Source organism: Terrapene carolina, unplaced genomic scaffold (genome assembly GCF_002925995.2).
Source record: "Terrapene carolina triunguis isolate 2854851 unplaced genomic scaffold, T_m_triunguis-2.0 Scaffold53, whole genome shotgun sequence".
NCBI classification, from domain to species: domain Eukaryota; kingdom Metazoa; phylum Chordata; order Testudines; family Emydidae; genus Terrapene; species Terrapene triunguis.
The window spans coordinates 18,582,881-18,602,449 of NW_020664404.1; the positions used below are offsets into that span (position 1 = coordinate 18,582,881).

At 42.2% G+C, this 19,569-nt stretch overlaps 1 protein-coding gene across 2 annotated transcripts in view; it reads left to right on the top strand.

The window, feature by feature from the left end:
• LOC112109099 (glutamate decarboxylase 1-like) overlaps positions 1-11,023 on the top strand; it is a 77,431-nt gene extending 66,408 nt beyond the window's left edge. For both annotated transcript variants that reach the window (XM_024203490.2, XM_026657320.1), the window contains 5 exons: positions 492-570; positions 3,208-3,357; positions 6,204-6,311; positions 7,993-8,082; positions 10,850-11,023. In XM_024203490.2, the coding sequence (XP_024059258.2) occupies positions 492-570; positions 3,208-3,357; positions 6,204-6,311; positions 7,993-8,082; positions 10,850-11,023 (601 nt within the window). The remainder of the gene's footprint in view (positions 1-491; positions 571-3,207; positions 3,358-6,203; positions 6,312-7,992; positions 8,083-10,849) is intronic.
• The last annotated feature ends 8,546 nt before the right edge of the window (positions 11,024-19,569 follow it).

A 19,569-nucleotide genomic window follows, 5' to 3' on the forward strand; every position in this document is an offset into this window, starting at 1 on the left:
CACACTGCAGACAGTCACTTACCCCAAAAGGGTGCTGTATTGCTCCTCCTTCACCTGGAGAACTCCCTTGCGAAACTCCCTGTTAGCAGCCCCTGTTTACTTTATACACTCCCCATTTCTTTTTGCCTTCCTCCTCCTAAATCTCCTTTTCTCACTCTGAGCTTCATTCCTTTATCACAGTGCTCCCTTCACAAGGACCAGCCTTCCTTTCCTCCCACCCCCCACAATCTACCTTCTCTTCCTTCCTCTAAATCTTTCCTTACAACCTCTCCTCTCATTTTTATTAATAATTCCCTTGCTTTTCCTACCCTGAACCTTTTTCCTATCCTTATCCTGTAAGAACGTAAGCTCTTTTCAGCAGCAAAGGTAGACACACATAATATGTCTAGAAAGTGATATGTATGTGTTTGCAGGGGCCTTTGGGGAGACTGATGCATATTACATTTAACACCTGGCATGTTCCTTATATTATAGTTTGGTTTATCACCTAGGGCCAATTCTGTCACCTGGAATCCACACAAATTGATGGGCGTTCCACTTCAGTGTTCTGCCTTCCTGGTCTGTGAAAAGGTACCGTGAATGATGTCTTTCATATATCAAACTGTCTTTAGGCAATGGCTTAAAGTGCTAGCATGAAGGCCAACTAATGTGATTATGAAAGTTGACAAAGGCAAAGAGCAGAAACCTCAGAGCACAGTAATCCTCAACAGTTGCTGTACCCCTCTTACCTTTGAATTTTCTGATGGTCCGAAAACCCTGACTTGTCCTGCGTTGTAGGATCTGTGTTTCCCAGCTACCAGTCAGGTAGTTCTAAGTCCCATCCTAAGACCGCAGAACCATGGAACCACCAGAAGAAGATCTTTCCTATCCTGTTGGTGCTTAGTGAGGAAACAGACTCCCATAAAACCTAGATCACGTGGCAGTATGACTTTCAGGCATATACACTCTAAAGAGACGAGATATGGGAAGAAAGTGGCCACACCACCACTCCTAAAGATGTCAGGAGATGACTAATGGTCATCCAGGCCCAAAGACAGCAGGGGATAGTAAGGACTTTTTTTTTGTTTTAAATAATGCTCCTTATCTTAAGTATTGATTTGGCGTTCCACATGTTAGTCATGTAAACACCTTCACAAGTAAGAGAGGGGTCTGGGCCAGCTTTGGAGAAGGATTTCCTGGGGTTGAGAAAAGAGTATATAGCCCTTTGGGAAGGGTAAGTCCGGCTGATATCCAGATCTGGATTTCTAAATATATAGTCATAGATTTTAAAGGCAGAAGGGGACATTCTTACAGTCTCATTGGAACTCCTGCATAACACAGATCATAGCATTTCACTCAGTCATTTCTTTGGTAAGCCCCGGACTTCTTGTTGAGCTAGAGCATAGCTTTTTAGAAAGAAAGTATTGAATTTAAAGACTTCAAGCAATGGAGAACCTACCACATCACATCCCTTGGTAAGCTGTTCCTCTGAATATCCTCTATCTGGATATTTGAATCAGAATAGTAGACAACTCACTCATTCCTGTTTGCCATAAAAATATCTTCTCTGGAGGCAACCCATCTTTTGATATCAAAGGTTATCTGTCACACTAATGACTGACAAGTGGAATGTATCTTTGCAAATAAATAGAATATTTGATTACTATTTGTGTTAAATGTATACCCTAATACAGCATACAATGTTATGCGATGTGTCTGAGTTGATGTTATTGTGGGAACCTTAACCATTGAGTTTTCTTGGTCTTGAATTTTACCTTTTTGTAATCTTAACATTGTGTTAATAAGGTTTTTTCCATGGTATGTACATACACAGACACACATTGGAAGCTATTACAAAAAAGTCAGCATTTATCAACTGGCAGTTAAATTTACTATATACCTTATTTCCCATTCTGTGGCAACTTAGGAAACCCCATGATTCAATCAGTAAAATCAAATACCATGGAAAAGTAAATGTTTAACATAAACCACTGTACAATTTACACACAGTTTCCTAAGCATTTATTTGGTTGGTATTTGGTAAGATACCTTCAGTCTAAGACTTAAGGTCGTTATTCTATTTTTCTTCATTATGTTGTTTCTTTGTACTACAGACTCTCCTCAGTCTGTAGTAGATTCTCTTTTCATAGCAGAAATAGCTTTCAGCAGCACCATGAGTTGTCTGCATACAAATTCAGCTTGAGAACAAAAAGTGTATTGCTTCATCAGAGACACACAAATCAAATTCTGTAGTGCTTTGTGCAGAGATCTTTACCACAAAGTCCGAAGAAACTGTCAAGTGCTTTTAAAAAAAAAGTAAAAGGCTTTTTTTTGAAGAAAAATAGGTGGAAAATGGGCTTGATGTCTTATGGAGAAATCATTATTATATGGGTGTCTATTATCAAGACGTAAACTACCTCTCCCCTTCAGATGAATGTAATGCTGTCAATATTCTTGCTTACTCCATAAGCTATGAACAATGGTTATAACCATTGGTAGCTCACACAGTATCCATAAAACACACAAATATTATGACTCTGGCATAATAAAGGAGGCAATTAGATGAAATTTTACATACTCAAGACTTCATTCTGCATTTTTTTTGTATATGTGCATGATATGGGGCTCAGTGTCATATGCCTGATAAAGGGCCTATTTAATAAATTCTACAGATCAAGACGAATTAACCAAAAACCAGCCAAAATTGGCTGGGCTATCCCCTAATAATCTAACTCCATTGCCATAGCAAGAACAAGATTCTGTTACCACGACAACCAAATACACAACAAACACTAAGAATTTGTTGATACAAACAGTTAGTGCACGGCAAGCGGGGGTGTCAATCTACCTTGCGCTATCCTGCTATACGCTACCTGTCTGTGTGGATCTTGCCACATAACACTAAAAGTTCCCTAGGGCACTTTGATCTACCCCACTTTGACACAAGAGTGGATTAAAGTGCCCTACGAACTTTTAGTGCTCAGCATCAGGGTCCACATGGACGATTAGTGCATGGCAGGCTAGAGAGAGAGAGAGATTTACACTCCCGATTGCTGTGCACTTACTGTTCATATAGACAAGCCCTAAATGTAGCATTATTCTCAATGGGAATGTGTTTGCATTTCAGTGTAATCATCCTAGTATTTGCTCATTTCTAGCCCATTCATTCTGAAATGAATCTTGTTCATAAATATAGCATGCATATTGATGGTTGTATTCCTGCTCTAGGGTCTTCTGCAAGCCTGTAATCAGATGTGTGCTGGGTATCTGTTCCAACCAGACAAACAGTATGATACAACTTATGACACAGGGGACAAGACCATTCAGTGTGGCCGGCATGTTGATGTCTTCAAACTTTGGCTAATGTGGAAAGCTAAGGTAGGAAAGGTCTACAGAAATGCAGCTTTAACCAGAAACATAAATGTTCTTTAGCCACTTCAAACTGATGCATAGGTGGGATGAAAGTTAAGGCTTAAAACCAAAATTTAAATGTATGGTTTAGTTGAGAAGAAGTGGTAACAGGAAGTTCTTAGTGGAGCACCCTCATCTGTGAAACTGTAGAAATCACACTGAGTTCAAATCTTCCAAGCTTTAGATCAGCATTAAACTCCTCTTTCATTTGCATTGGGCAGCTACATAGTAGCTCCAGCAACGTACTCCCAGGACCAACATGTACGCTTTACAACATGGTTCATCAATGGCTATTAGCCAGGATGGGCAGGGATGGTGTCCCTAGCCTTTGTTTGCCAGAGCTGGGAATGGGCGACAGGGGCTGGATCACTTGATGATTACCTGTTCTGTGCATTCCCTTTGGGGCCCCTGGCATTGGCTGCTGTTGGAAGACAGGATACTGGGCTAGATGGACCTTTGGTCTGACCCAGTATGGCCGTTCTTATGTACTGGTAAATAACTGGCAAAATGTGGAGAATTGGATCCTTCTCTTTATAAACTACTGATATTGATTTAATCTAAGCATGTAGTGAATAGATACTATTGCAGGGGTCGGCAACCTCTGGCACGTGGCTCGCCAGAGTAAGCACCCTGGCGGGCTGGGCCAGTTTGTTTACCTGCTGCGTCGGCAGGTTCGGCCGATTGCGGCCCCCACTGGCCAATGTGGTCCCAGGCCAATGGGGGCTGCAGGAAGCAGCGCAGGCTGAGGGATGTGCTGGCCGTGGCTTCCCGCCTCCCACATTGGCCTGGAGTGGTGAACTGCAGCCAGTGGGAACCGCGATCAGCCGAACCTGCCGATGCGGCAGGTAAACAAACTGTCCTGACCCGCCAGGGTGCTTACCCTGGCGAGCCGCGTGCCAGAGGTTGCTGACCCCTGTACTATTGTGATGAGAACTGAGGAAATGCATACATAACAATACAGGAACTAAAATGATCCTTCATCCATAATCTAAAATATTTTTAAGGTCCAAAAAAGACTAACTTTCATTTTTATTTGCATATATACTTCATGGTTACATTAGACAAGAGCTCTGATACTGTGAGATACTGAACAATGTCAACCCCATTGACATAACTGTAAATGCCAAAATATCACCTAAAAGATTGTTCTTGCATTGTTTCTGACTTATACATACTAAAAATTTCATTAGGGGGCAAATGCTTATGACATTGACAGTTCAGTTTTGCAGACTTAAGAGACACAGGTATATACTGCCTGATATACAATCTCACCCGTATTTACAGTGCTATAAATCCATTGAAGTCAATGGCGTTATTGTTTATTTACACCCTGTAACTGTGATCAGACTCAGGCCTGTAGTCTTCTGGGTATTTAGCTAAAGCTCCAAATCTCTTTTAGGCTCACTTATTGCTATTTAAAACCTGTTTCCCTCTCCCCCTATCTGGAACCCTATTCTGGAAGGGGCTGATGGATCTAAGCTGCCGTTGATTTCAGTCCCTCTCAGAATTAGGCCCCTAAAGATTTGTAATAACCAATTTCATTTTTGGGGTGCTTTATTTTTGAAACCTGTCAAAGAGCGTTACAATAAAAATGATAAGACTCCTGTCCTGAGGGGCTTTGCTCCGTATGTTTCAGAAAAGATGTGTATTTTTTACTTTATATGTAAAACTGTGAACTGTTTCCTTGAGTTAGGGAGGTTACTATAGTGTTAATCTGAAATAAGATAAATGTTGCATGAGAAAACAGATGTTGTGTGGACCGAAGAAAAAGTCCATACCTAGTCTTAAAGTTTTGCAACATCAACAACAAAGCACATAAACAATAGCTGTTATTCCAAGCAAAGTAAATATTAAATGATAAATAGGAGCATCACTGCCTAATGCTCAGTCTTTTTTTGTGTAGAAGAGACATGCAACCATAGTGTAATGTGATATACAATTCTGATTTTATGATTTATAACAGGGGTAGGCAACCTGTGGCACGCGTGCCAAAGGCTGCACGCGAGCTGATTTTCGGTGGCGCTCACATTGCCTGGATCCTGGCCACCGGTCCAGGGGGCTCTGCATTTTAATTTAATTTTAAACAAAGCTTCTTAAACATTTTTAAAAGCTTATTTACTTTACATACAACAATAGTTTAGTTATATATTATAGCTTATAGAAAGAGACCTTCTAAAAACGTTAAAATGTATTACTGGCACGCGAAACCTTAAATTAGAGTGAATAAATGAAGACTCGGCACACCACTTCTGAAAGGTTGCCAACCTCTGATTTATAATTCACAAAAACCAGTTAGAATTGCAACAATAATGGAACAAAGATTAGGACAAGAAATATAGCCAAATTCTGAAACCTTTGAAACAGTGCTATATTAACTACTGGAGTAAACCCCATTATTCCCTAAATAGGAAATATGTTCACAATGGCAAGGTAAAAAAAAAGGGGGGGGGAGCATAATTTATCAACTAAACTGGTTATAGAGATCTGTCAAAGTGCAGTCCCTACCATGCATGCAAAAGCTCAGACAGATTAGACTTCATTTGATGTGGTTTTAGTTTAAGCTCAATAGTTATGTAGATTCATACTTCTTCTAAACGTGTACCTTTTTAGAATGAGGTTCTGTGTGTTATATAGAATGAGCATCAATAAGTTCTATGCCCCAAAACAATAAAATACAGTTCCTCAGGACAGTACCCTCCATTTCCCCCTTCAAGCTCATTCCTGTACAATAAAGTTGTTGTTTGTTTTTCCTAACATGGCTCAAGCCACTCTTGGAGCTCACTTTCTATATGTTTTGCATTGATATTCTACAGGGCACTCGAGGCTTTGAGATTCTTATCAACAAATCCCTTGAACTTGCTGAGTATCTTTACAAGGAACTGAATTCAAGAGAGAACTTTGAGCTTGTATTTGATGCCGAAGTAAGTATCAAAATATCCCTCTGTTCTCTTCTTCAGTATGTATTCTTGTCTACTTTACATGTGATTTAATTTCCATATAAAAAGCTAACATATTTTCCTGTTGTCACTTTCCCTGTCTAATTGAACTAGGCACTTCATAGATCGGGTATATTCATATTGTACAGTACAAATGAGTCTAGCCATAGTATCCATTTCCTGAATGAACAGAGTATTTTTAAATTCTCTGTGTTGTTCATCCAGCCTCTGGGATTACAAACAAAGGTGGCAAACCAAATTTGGGTGATGGTTTTCTTTTGCAACAACATGAACAGTTGTAAACAATTAACTGGGCAATTAAGGACTTGATTCTGCAAGGTGCAGAGTAGAGCTGGTTGTAAAATTTGTGGCTGAATTGACTGAACTGGAGATTTTTCTGAACTGGAGATTTTTTTTAGTCTGTCTCTTGAGTTTTAGCCTCCCTCTGCCCAGGGCCGGCTCCAGGCACCAGCAAAGGAAGCAGGTGCCCGGGGCGGCCAATAGAAAGGGGCGGCACTCCGTCCATTGTTGGGGCAGCACGTCGGGGTCTTCGGCGGCAATTCGGCAGTGGGTCCCTCACTCCCTCTCTTCCTCTTCGGCGGCAATTCGGCAGCGGGTCCCTCACTCCCTCTCTTCCTCTTCGGCGGCAATTCGGCGGCAGCTCAATCAGGGTTTGTTTGTTTTTTTCTTCGCCGCTTGGGGCGGCAAAAAAGCTGGAGCTGGCCCTGCCTCTGCCCACCCACAGTGTATGTGACCAATTAGTGTTGCCCACTCTCCAAAATGTGTTGGCTAAGGAAATTTTAGCCTCTGTTCCAAGAGTTCTCACCTCCACATCTGCCTATCCCCTGCCCAGCAATTAATCTTGTCCCCGATACGCCCCATCAGTTCAGCTCCCCCCCCCCCAACCTCACATCTGTCCCTCTCTTGGAGGGCTGCAGCAGGGCTCTCCCCCTTTCCAGGATTGGGATGGGAGATGCAGTTCCAGGAGCTCTTCACCCCTCACCCTCCTTTCCCAGGCCATATAATGCAGGGGAAAGGAAAAGGAGCAGAGGCCCCGTCCTGCTCCCTTGGGCACAGGAGGATAGTGGGGAGGAGGAAGTGGACCTACACTGGTCTGCTGAGCTTTTTGCTCTGTCCTTTCCCCTCCTGTGAGGAAAAGCGATCAGGTGGGGAAACTCTGCTGGCTTCCAGGGGCACTTAATTTCATGAGGGAGCCGGACTTCTCATGTCATCACGATATGAGCTCTAGTCCCCCCTGAAATCCTGGCACCCACCAAAAATTGTGAGAGTGGCAATACTACACTTAATCGTGGAACTATTCATGTACTTACCGTTAAGCACATGCATTAGTGCTCTGCTAGATCAAGGCCACGGTGCTCAACACCTTGCAGGAGTGAGCTCTAAATTATATCCCATAGACTGCTACACAATCATCACAAGAGTAACAACTTTTATGATAATTATCAGCCTGGGCCAGTTTTGAAGAAGTGACCTAAAAGTAAAAAGGTAGGATTTTCAAAAGTGACTTAGAAGCATTGGAGTGATGTTCAATGGACTTATGCCTATGTCATTTAGATACTATTGGTATTAAACTCTTGTTGACCTCAGACCTAATAGCAGAATCATGATTATCATTTACTGAGAAATAATCGTCTTTGTTTTAAAGCCTGAACTCACCAATGTGTGTTTCTGGTACATTCCACCAAATCTTAGAAGAATACCAAATGGGCCAGAACGAGAGAAATTGCTTCATCAGGTAAGATTTCTAGTATTGATATTCAGAGGGTGTTGTGATTAATAAGGTCTCTATTGATAGTTCTCAGTCTTCATACATCCCGTATGTTCATACAACCTTGTTGTTTAATCACGACTCAAATGCTAAAGTTTGTGTGACATCCAAAGAAGAAAAACCTTAGTGTCATGGACATCTCCTTAGTGTCAGAATTAGAGCACAGCAAGCTCTTAAGAAATTATGAACATTCATTCAGATAAAAAGAGTCCTTTGAACGTGTTTGAGAAAAGTTTTCTCTGACCATTTGTAGGAGTGACTCACCACTCACAAGAATGATTACAGACCATTATTCTAAGTGTATCTGCAGCCCCCTTAAATGTTCTCCTTGGGCTTTGAAATCACTCAATCAGGAAACAGAAACAATGACATGAGACTTAAGCGACCAGTCATAGAGCACTAATCTTAAATTATGGAACCTAAATCAATAGTCGTAGTGAATAGTTTTCAAAGAATCCCCAGTCCGAAACGTTTGCATAAACCATTCATCAGATAATTTCAAATATGCAAAAATAGAAGGCTGAGATTTTTTTAAAATGACTAATAATCTAGTGGACCTAAATTTTGGTGCCCAACCTGAGACAATGTAAAGGACCTCACTTTTCAGAAGGCGGGTTCTAAAGCACCAAAGTGACTTATCACTCTTGAAAATCTTGGCTCAAGTCCCTTTGTAAACAGAGAAAGGGGCTACATTAATTGAATAACTTGTTCGCTTTATCAGAGGGGTAGCTGTGTTAGACTGTATCCACAAAAACAACAAGGAGTCCGGTGACACCTTAAAGACTAACAGATTTATTTGGGCATAAGCTTTCAAGGGTAAAAAAACCACTTCTTCAGATGCATGAAGAAGTGTTCAATGTATATAGTTTACCTAGGTCTAGTCCAGGGGTCGGCAACCTTTCAGAAGTGGTGTGCCGAGTCTTCATTTATTCACTCTAATGTAAGGTTTCGCGTGCCAGTAATACATTGTAAGGTTTTTAGAAGGTCTCTTTCTATAAGTCTATAATTTATAGCTACACTATTGTTGTATGTAAAGTAAATAAGGTTTTTAAAATGTTTAAGAAGCTTCATTTAAAATTAAATTAAAAGGCAGAGCCCCCCCGGACCGGTGGCCAGGACTGGGCAGTGTGAGTGCCACTGAAAATCAGCTCACGTGCCGCCTTCGGCACACGTGCCATAGGTTGCCTACCCCTGGTCTAGTCACTCAGCCCTCCTCTGACCTTTTTTAGCTTACAGAATTCATGGGAGTTGAGGCAATAGTGTAGGGTGTGATTGACCTATTTTATGGTGTTTAATGACAGCAAAGCTAACTTTATTGCACCTAGATACACAGGACAACTCGACCTAAGTGAACACTTAAAAGGGGAAAAAATCTACTGTGCACAATCATTACATGATTTTAAAATGCTCATATCTTGGTCAAATCAAACAGTCATCCAAAACAAGGCTGTGCACTCTTCCTCAGTAAGGGTTATTTTCATACCAAATTCCAGTTTTCAAATCTCATTGATTTGGGCTGCACGGCTGTTCAGAAATGTTGTCCAGGTGACAAGCGTTTTTAATCCCAGTGAGAGGATTCTGAATATTTGCTTTCAATTCTGTAAATGTACAATTTACCAACAGAAAACCTCTTAATAAAAATGCACATATAGCATATATGTGTATATTACACACAACTAAAATAATGCTTGGCCATGTGGCAGCAGTGGGGTGCCATGCAAAACATGATTTGGAGTCAGAATTCCCACCCCGGAGATCACATGTATTATAATAAGAAGGGGGTATGTTAGCATCCAGGGTTAGTGTGCAGGGCTCAGCTGTCCTAGATACTCAGGATTTCCAGGAAGTGCCACTGATAGTGGCCTTGAAAAGTTGTTTTGCCTTCCCAATGTTATGGTAGGAGTTCTGCAATGATGGCAAATAGAAGAAAATTGGAACTCAAATCAGACAGCCAACAATAATGAAGATGCAGAAAAAAAACCCACCGTGATTCTCATTGCAACATATTTAAAAAGTGATTAAAGTCGATAAGGAAAAAAGGAGTAGGACACAACTTAGTAAACTCTACTTAAGGTATAAAAAGTGATGTAGAAGAGCTCACATGCACAACTCACTATTTATTGCAAATTGAAACTTTGCCGAATGGGCCTGATTTTTCAAAGTAATCGAATGTCTGATTTTGGATTCCCACCATTTGGGTGCTGAGAATCTCTGATAACATCCACAAATCAAGCAAGTAACAAGTCAACACTATGCTACATGTTTGTGTGCAAATTAAAATTTTTGTTCATCCATTATCTTTGACATATTACCAACCAAAATCTACAAGCCCCAGAATAGAAGCACCTAAAATTTTAAGTGCACAAAATTAGGGATAACAAATGAACTAGCATGACTGCAACTTTATAAGAATGTTGTCACTGAAATCAATGAGAGTTTTGCCTGTGTTGGGAGTGAGTAAAAGCTGAGTAAGGGCTTCAGGATTTGTCCTACTGTGTGTAATGTTAACATCGTATCTTATGTCAAAATTAAAAACAGAAGGACAAATCCTGAAATTCTGTCTTCTTACTCAAGCAGAACTCTCACTGATGTCAATGGCAACAGTCTTATGAATTTTAATCATGCTAGCTATTTTGTTATACTGTGACTTGCAAAGTCTGGCTGTAATGAGAGGGGGGTAAAGTTTCCAAATATAAAAGGAAAATAATTGTGATGGCTGACTTTTTGTATACAGGTTGCTCCAAAAATAAAAGCACGGATGATAGAAGAAGGAACGACGATGGTTAGCTACCAGCCACATGGGGACAAAGTGAATTTTTTCAGAATGGTCTTTTCCAACCCAGCTACTAGGAAATCAGACGTTGACTTCCTCCTTGAAGAAATTGAAAGGCTTGGCAAGGATTTGTGATGACTGATGCTGCACTTTGAAATGGGCTCAGTTTTATTCTGGTATAGTGGGCACCATTAAAAAATGTTACATTTGCTACTCCATGTTAGTTTAATTTATTATGGCACCTCCTGTTCTAAGGATAGGAAGATACTGCAGTTACTGGAGGTACCTAGAGTAATGAAATCTCAACTTTTTTTAATGGAACTCCCTTTAGACATGAGATCTCATCATTTCACAGGGCTTGAGAGTCATTGTATACATCGGGGTCGGCAAAGTTTGGCACGCGGCTCGCCAGGGTAAGCATGCGGCAGGTTCAGCCGATCGCGGCCCCTCTGGCCGCGGTTTGCTGTCCCGGGCCAATGGGGGCAGCGAGAAGCCGCGGCCAGCACATTGCTCGCCCGCGCTGCTTCCCGCCGCCCCCATTGGCCCGGGACGGCGAACTGCGGTGAGTGGGGGCCGCGATCGGCCGAACCTGCCGCGTCAGCAGGTAAATAAACTGGGCCAGCCCGCTAGGGTGCTTACCCTGGCGAGCCGCGTGCCAAACATTGCCGACCCCTGGTATACATCCTTCTTAACTGTATCTTTTTCCTCCCTGGCCCCCAGTTTGTTTTCTAGCAGAGCGGTGTTGGGGCTTCATATGCCTTCTGGGCTGCAGCACAATGGACTGAGATTAAGGTTTACCTTTGTTTTCATAGGCTCCTTTGATGGGTGTTAGGCCCTATAAATATAGCACTCTTTTTGTCATTAGTTAAAGAGAGGAGAATACAGAGGCAGGAGCTCCAGAAGGGCCTTTGGCTCAAAGCTTTCTTCATCACAGTGTGTGTGAAACTTTGTAGCTACTCATGGCAGTCAAATTATCCTAGAATACAGCTTTTTTTTGTTTTCTGTTAAGCCACATTAGTACTTAGCAGGAAGTGTTGTTTGGATGCTTGCACCTTTTATTGGTTTCTATCACTCGCTTCGGTTTTGATGACTTCAGTAAACACATCTGTGCAGGCTTCCCTTCACTCTCCCCTTTTTATATTGCATTTTACATCTCAAGTTTAGCGCAACAGTGTAACTCATCCTATGTGTCCATGCAGTGGAGTAAAAGAACATGAAGGGCATTACTCTCCGGTACTGGTTACTGTTATAGTGTAGACTGTTCTGCGGAGCCCCTACTCTCCCTCTGGTGCAAATGGGTAGAGCCTTGGCCTGAACTCCCCCTTCCACACCCTTGCTCCCCACTGTGCCAGCACAGCTGAGCTGATGCAAAGAGGGAAGTATAGGACTGGCACAGATTACTCCCTGCTCACTGTCTAGAACAAGTGACAACTAGGGACCAGATAACTACACACTGCTAATAACACAGGGCTTGTGGCAAAATCAGTCTAGCCCTTAGTGATTATGATCTATTCAGCCATACTTCCTTCTGACTCTGCCACAAGTGAATATAAAGGAATGCTACAGATTTATTTATTTCTTCCACTGTGTATATTCCTGAGAACCTTTGGGTGCATGGATCAACATGTGGATCACTTAGAAATAACTGAACAAGGCTCTGGAGAATACACTGTAGAGAACTGTCCTGCACTGGGTGGAATAAATGGCCTAACAGGGTTTTTTTATTCCTATCTACTTTTTATTCTCATTTTACATTACAGATAACACTAAAGTTAACACAGTGCACGTTGTATTGGTAATAAGGTCAGTTATTTAGACAACTTTTCTAAAGGTTTTGTTATGAAGGATATATTTTTTTTAATTTTCTATTTTAAGGTCTGTGGCATTTCTTTCATATTTATTTACCTTTGTGCTGTATTGTTTTGGTTTTTTTAGCCCTATGGCAGGGGTTGGCAACCTTTCAGAAGTGGTGTGCCGAGTCTTCATTTAGTCACTCTAATGTAAGGTTTTGTGTGCCAGTAATACATTGTAACGTTTTTAGAAGGTCTCTTTCTATAAGTCTATAATATATAACTACACTATTGTGTATGTAAAGTAAATAAGGTTTTTAAAATGTTTAAGAAGCTTCATTTAAAATTAAATTAAAATGCAGAGCCCCCTGGACCGGTGGCCAGGACCCAGCAGTGCGAGTGCCACTGAAAATCAGCTCACGTGCCACCTTTGGCACACGTGCCATAGGTTGCCTACCCCTGCCCTATGGTATTAGGCATTTCAAGTATGCACATGAATAGGGAATCCACTAAACAATGAAACATGATCTGAAATCAGTTTTGTAGCTGAAATGTGTATATAACTTTGAGAATTGCTCCCTTTGGTAAGTAGAGAAAAAGGTGGGTTAAAACATGGGACTGTGCATGTGTGCAAGAAAGGGAGATCTACTGTACACTGTACATTGCAACGAAGCTACAGCAAAACTGCAACTGTCTAGACTAACACTGAATAAAGCCTTAATTCACTGCACTTATGTTCAGCCTACTGTGTGAAAGTGTCCTTCATTTTAGTAGAGTCCACAATAGGAACCATATACAGTGCTTCTGTACTTTTAATCATGATAGAAGTCTATTTCTTTTGCTTTTTCAGTTACTAGAATCACAGTTTGCTACTTACTTCTTCAGTACTCTTGGGAACCCCTCCTTCCTGCAGTGTGCCAGACACCTTCCTTCCTTCCTTACTTCCAACTCCTGTCTCAGAACTCAGGATATCTGCAAAGCCGACAATTGCTGACCTGTGCCATTAAAAATATAGACGTCCTCCCAAAGCAAAGAAGATTTCTGATTTCATGCTGGTGTAACCCCCACTGAAATAAGTCAGCCTCCCCCCCCCCTTGTGTTTATATGACCCCTTAATAAGCTCCTCAGGACCTAACTAACAAATGCTTATATCCTGTCACATGGCAGGTACAGCCCACATCTATCTGTGTGGCATAGGAACTGGCAGCTACTTGACTCCCTTTGCTGGTGCCAGCAGTGCTGAGCCATATGGGCCTTAGTAAAGGACTGAGGAGGTGAGCAGGGGCAATGACAACAAGCTCCTGCCTTTGCTGGAAAGACAGGTGTCTGGCAGGTAGGCAGATCGCTGGTGGCAGTGAAAAGGAGTCTGCCCCTGCAGTTGGCACTGAGTTCCGGAAGCTGAGCAGCAGGCACTCTGTAAAGAAGAACTTGTAAAGGAGCATGGCAGGAGGACATATTTAGCGTTGGGGAGGGATGCTGATTTGATGTTTGTTGGGGGGGGCCGTGTTTAATTCATTATGGGGATTTGATTGGCTTATTTTGGGGGGTTAATTGGGAGGAGTCATTAGTGCTTGGTTGTGGGGAATTTTGGAGAGATCATTGTATTGAGTGGGACACTAACAGGCACAGGCAGTAGAATCCTTGTCCTATTCAGACTGGGGACACTGTCTGTAGCAAAGATGTGTGTGAAAGGCAGGTTGAGTCCTGTGCCCCAGTGACAGCTGTTATCACTTCTTAAAACCCTCTGCAAAGCCCCCAATGCCTCGCTACTGCAGTCTCACCTCAGGAAAGCTGTGGCAGCACTGCTGGATCATCTTGGGTATCCCCCAGCAATACTAAAACCAAAAGAGGGGGGCAGCAGCTGCCAATTCCCATGACACACAGGTAGATGGACAAGGTTATATGAGGTGTCAGAGAGAACTCTATGGTCAACTTTTTAAAAAAAATATGTAGAACTAGAGGATGAGGTTTTTTTAGTGCTGTGCCTCATCGTGTTTTAAATATCAGAAGGGATAGAGCTTCCACTATTTCCCATGAAAGGCTGTTTCAGAGACTAATAGACTATCCTTTTAGAAGAAGTATATTTTATAACCTAAACTAGGTGTGTATAAGTGCAGTAAATGTGTTTGTTAAATCTTTTGAACGCTGATAATGAATAATAGACATATGACCTGGAATTATCTACTCCGGTCCCCAGGGATTGTATATCATTGTGTCCTACAAGCATATTTGCCAGTCTGTTTTGAATTTAGCGAATTGATGCATTTATACTCCTTCCCTTGGGACATTCTGCTAGCATCTAATAGGTCTCATTTATAGGATATTTCTCCTGATCTTGTTTTGTGACTGCTACAGCACCAAGGTAACTGTAAACTCAATATCCTTAACACTGCCAGGCACTTTTTTTTACTAACCTAGTTATTTGTGTTTGAACAACAAGATAACAAATTAAATTTAGTGAAATTAGCCAGAACAACAAACATTGTGTTTTAAGGTTAATTACATTTAGTTTCCCAATAGAAAATGCCAGCTGGATAAAGGGAACAGATCACCCACAGCCTGGAGAAAACTGATCAAATCTTTAAAATGTTGAAACTTACAAACAGCACGCGTTCCCTAAACTAGTTTCCCAGGAATGTTTGGAGGGTTTTTCTGCACTACACTGGCCCTGGGCCCTAGCCTCAATTCCTTACTCAGACAAAACTCCCATCAAAATCTTATTACCTTACAAAGGTGGGCAGGAACTTTACAAGTTTTCTTTGTCCCCAGAAAAAGCACTACCTAGTGAATATGGGTGATTGAATATAGAAAAGAAAATACTGTGTTGTAACCTGAGTTAGAGGGGGGCGAGGAAGAGTGATAAAGAATTACAAGACAACAGAGAAGAGGCTGCTGAATTCTTTAGCTGCTGATTTCCAAATGTTCCGAATTTTGTTTTTATTTTTTGGGTGGTTATTGGTTTGGGGTTTTTTTGGAAAATGTAGATATTTTGTAAAGAAATGTAATATTTTGGGGGAAGGAGGAATATTAGATGCATTTCTTTACAGCATACTTTCAGCCTTAGCTCTATGTTAAAAATGTTGTTGTTGTTTAAAGAACTTCCCTGTCTTTTGAATGAGCACCAACATTTAAAATCAAGATGGTGTATAAGATCAACAGTAGGGCAGCCCTGCCCTGACGAATCTTATGAGGCCCACCAACGTAGAACTCCCATCCTGAAGCTTTTAGTAAGTTCATAGCAGGTGTTAGATATGGGGCTTGGTGAATATTGAGAAGGAAAGCAGGGGAGACTTTTATCCACATGGCAAACTGTAAGTGCTTACAATTTAATGTCGATAAAATTGTAAATATGTTCAAGTTTTCCCACTTTTTTTATCCCAGCCTGATCTCTGTCAGTGCCCCATACTCTACGTCCTTATCTTTCTGGTACCTAGAACCTTCCCCTCCGTACACACGTACACATGCTTCCGCTGATTCCTTCCATCTCCCACCCATGACTCTTAGTCCCTGTTATTCCACCCTCTGTGTCCAACCATGGTCCCCTGCACAACTCTGCCCTGCATCATCTTCAATGTCCATCAGTTAGGGAGTGCACAGGTCTTCCAGTACCCCATGCCAAGGACCCCACAGCCTTGCCACACTCACCCACATCAGAGTGGGCTTCACCAAGCCACACACAGCAGCTTTTTTGTGGGGGGGAGGTAATGGGTGGTTAGCTACTCAAATTCAGAGTTTGCTCAGTATGAGTTGTTTGTAGTTATTTATTATTATTTGTATTACAGTAACACTCAGAAGATCCAACAGAGACTGGAGCTCCATCACACTGTACAAACACACAATGAATGACTGTCACTGGCCCAGTGACTTTACAGTCTATATAAACAAAACAGTCAAAGGATGAGAGCAGAAACAGAGGCACAAAAGGGCAAAGTGACTTAGATAAGACAGACAAATGGTGGGAGAGAAAACGGAGGCATTGAGAGGGGAAGCGACTGATCTAAGGTCAGAAGCCAAGCCAGGAAAACACCCTAATTCCAACTAACTGGACAGCCACACTCAGGATAGAATAGCAAATTATTTGTCTAGAATCCCAGCTTTGTGATTCTATTAGTCTGGTTCTTTAATAATCCGACTTCCTAGCCACCCTAATTCTGAGTCTAACTATGTCTGTCAGCAGAATGTGACATTGTAGCTTGATGTAACGTATTGAGTGCTGAACTATAAAAAATGAAAAAAAATCGTTATGATAAAGACCTGTGTCTGTCTTTATTATAATCACAACATCACCTTCACTCACCCACAGATGCTTGAAATACCATTAAAAAGGTGGGGCAGGAGCCTTTGAAGTTTTTCCATCATTCAGTTCGAGGCAAAATGTAAAGGTCTTTGGAGCCTCTGGCAAATGAAAGGGAATCTGAAAAAAAACAAAAAAGGTTATTCCCCAGGAAATATTTGGCATGTTGGCAGGTATGAAATATGTATCGATTGCCTCATTAAAAATGTACTAAAAATGTCTTTAAATCCCATAAATTTCTCCAGAAATATGATCTCTTCTGGCAGCAACCCTGTAATCTTTTTTTAGTGAATGTTTTTCTTCCCTCGGCGACTCACAGCAGATCAGATTGACTTCTAAATGCTATTTTTTTCTGGTTTTCAAAGATAGGCTCAGCTGTTTTTGTCTTCTTTTTCTACTTGCCTTTTCTCCTTCTCTTAGGGCTTGTCTAGACTTAAAATGCTACAGCAGCACACAGATGCACCACTGCAGCTCTGCTGCTGTAAGGCTTCAGTGTAGACACTACCTACGCTGAGGGGAAGGGTCTCCCGTTGGTGTAGGTAATCGACCTCCCTGAGTGGCGGTAGCTAGTGTTATCTACATGGAGACTTAGGTTAGCTTAACTACACTGCTCAGGGGTGTGGATTTTTCAAACACCTGATGGATGCAGTTAAACCAACCTAATTTTCTAGTGTAGACCAGGCCTTAGGCTATGTCTACACTATGCACCTTTTAGCGACACAGCTGTGCTGCTCCAGCTGTGCCGCTAAAAAGTGCGCAGTGTAGCCTTTTTTTGTCGGCGGGAGAGAGCTCTCCCGCTGACAAAATAAATCCACCCCCAGCGAGAGGCGGTAGCTTTGTCAGCAGGAGTGCTCTCCTGCCAACAAAGCGCTGTCCACATTGGCGCTATCCTTCCATAAAACTTTTGTTGTTCGGGGCGGGGGGGGGGGGGGGGGTCTTTTTCACACCCCTGAATGATAAAAGTTTTACCAACGAAAGTGCAGTGTAGGCAAACTCTTAGTCTTCATCTGCAATTTCCTTTTGATCTTGGTGCTTATGTGTAGTCTGCCACTGAACAGCTTTTCAGGGTCATTAGCCCTTTCCATATGGTAACTCTAGAGATCATCTTTTGGCAACTTTATTCACTGCTTCTTGATGACCTGAGAGGCTCAAAACAGAGCTACCTGTTTTAAAAATAAACTCACCTAATGCACTCATCATTGCCATGGTGTGTTGTGTTACTACATATCCTTAAATCCTGGAGAAATGCTGGCAGGCCATTATTTTATTTCTTGAAGTAGCATCAGAGGCGATTCTGTTTCTGCTTGAACAGCAATTTGAAGGCAGCAAGTGGCTTCTCTCTCATCTAGCCTGTGGCTAGACTCATTAATTTCAGTAGTGGAGAACCAAAAAAGGGCCTGATCTGGGGCGAGCTACATGCTGTTGAAATTGTCTGAAAGGCTTTGTCTACCAGTCGGGAGTTTCAACATAATTCTTTTTTTGTCATTTACATGAGATGTTACAATGTGACCTTTGGGCAAACGAATTCCATTCCTCTGATAGTTAATGTCTCAAACGGATGGGGAAAAAATTCAGACTGCTACACTTTTATTGGTAGCTTGATTTCACAGGAAGTTTCTCTGCTCATCTGATCTGTACCAGAAGGAAAAGTCTCCCAGCTGACTTACAATGAAAATTCTATTGAAACAAAAATGTGGCATTGAGCTATTGGCACTTTCCATATTCAGAGTTGTGGAAATAGAGCCGCTGTCTCATTTAATGTTAGCAGTGGTGATCATTGTACTTACATTATGGCCAACATTTTTAAAAGTAACTAGTGAAGTTTTGGGAGTGCAACTTGAGAAACCCTAAGATGACCTGACTATGAGAGGGTGAGTACTCAGCACTTTCTAAAAATAAGGCTTCTCGCAGGTGTCTCAGTTTAGGCACCTGGAATCACTAGTCTCTTGAAAAATTATGATTATACCACTAAGTACAGGGAGCAGGAAACTCTCAGTGTCAGCTCATGGAATTTCCTCCCATTCATTCTATTGGAAGGGAGGAGATGGGTGTTTGCACCCCAATGACAAGACAGGAATACACCCCCTAAACCAGCAGATCCACACAAACCTCAGGATATCCATGGAGACCCAGTGCCTCCTCAAAGTTCCCCAGGCCCTTTTCCCCATGCCCAAACAGCAATCTCAGGAAACATGTTGCCACTTACATGGACAGTAAGGCCCAGATCCTCAAAGATATGTTGGCACTTAGGCCCAGATCTGTAATGGTATTTAGGCTCCTAACTTCCATTGATTGCATACTAGGGAAGTAAGGACCTAAGTATGTGTGTGTATCTGGTGAGCAGGGCTGGTGCAAGGAAGTTTCGCGCCCTAGCCGAAACTTCCACCTTGCGCCCCCCCACCCCCAGCCCCGTGGCAGCCCCCCGCCCCCCCCCCCCCCCGAGGCGCCCCCCCCCCGTGGCAGCTCCCCCCCTGCCCTGAGGCACCCTCCGGCCCGGGGATCCATGCGGCAGCTCTGACCCAGGGGAACCCCTGGGCTGCCTGCCAGCGTGCTGACCCAGGGGAACCCCTGGGCTGCCTGCCGGCGGCTCAGATTCC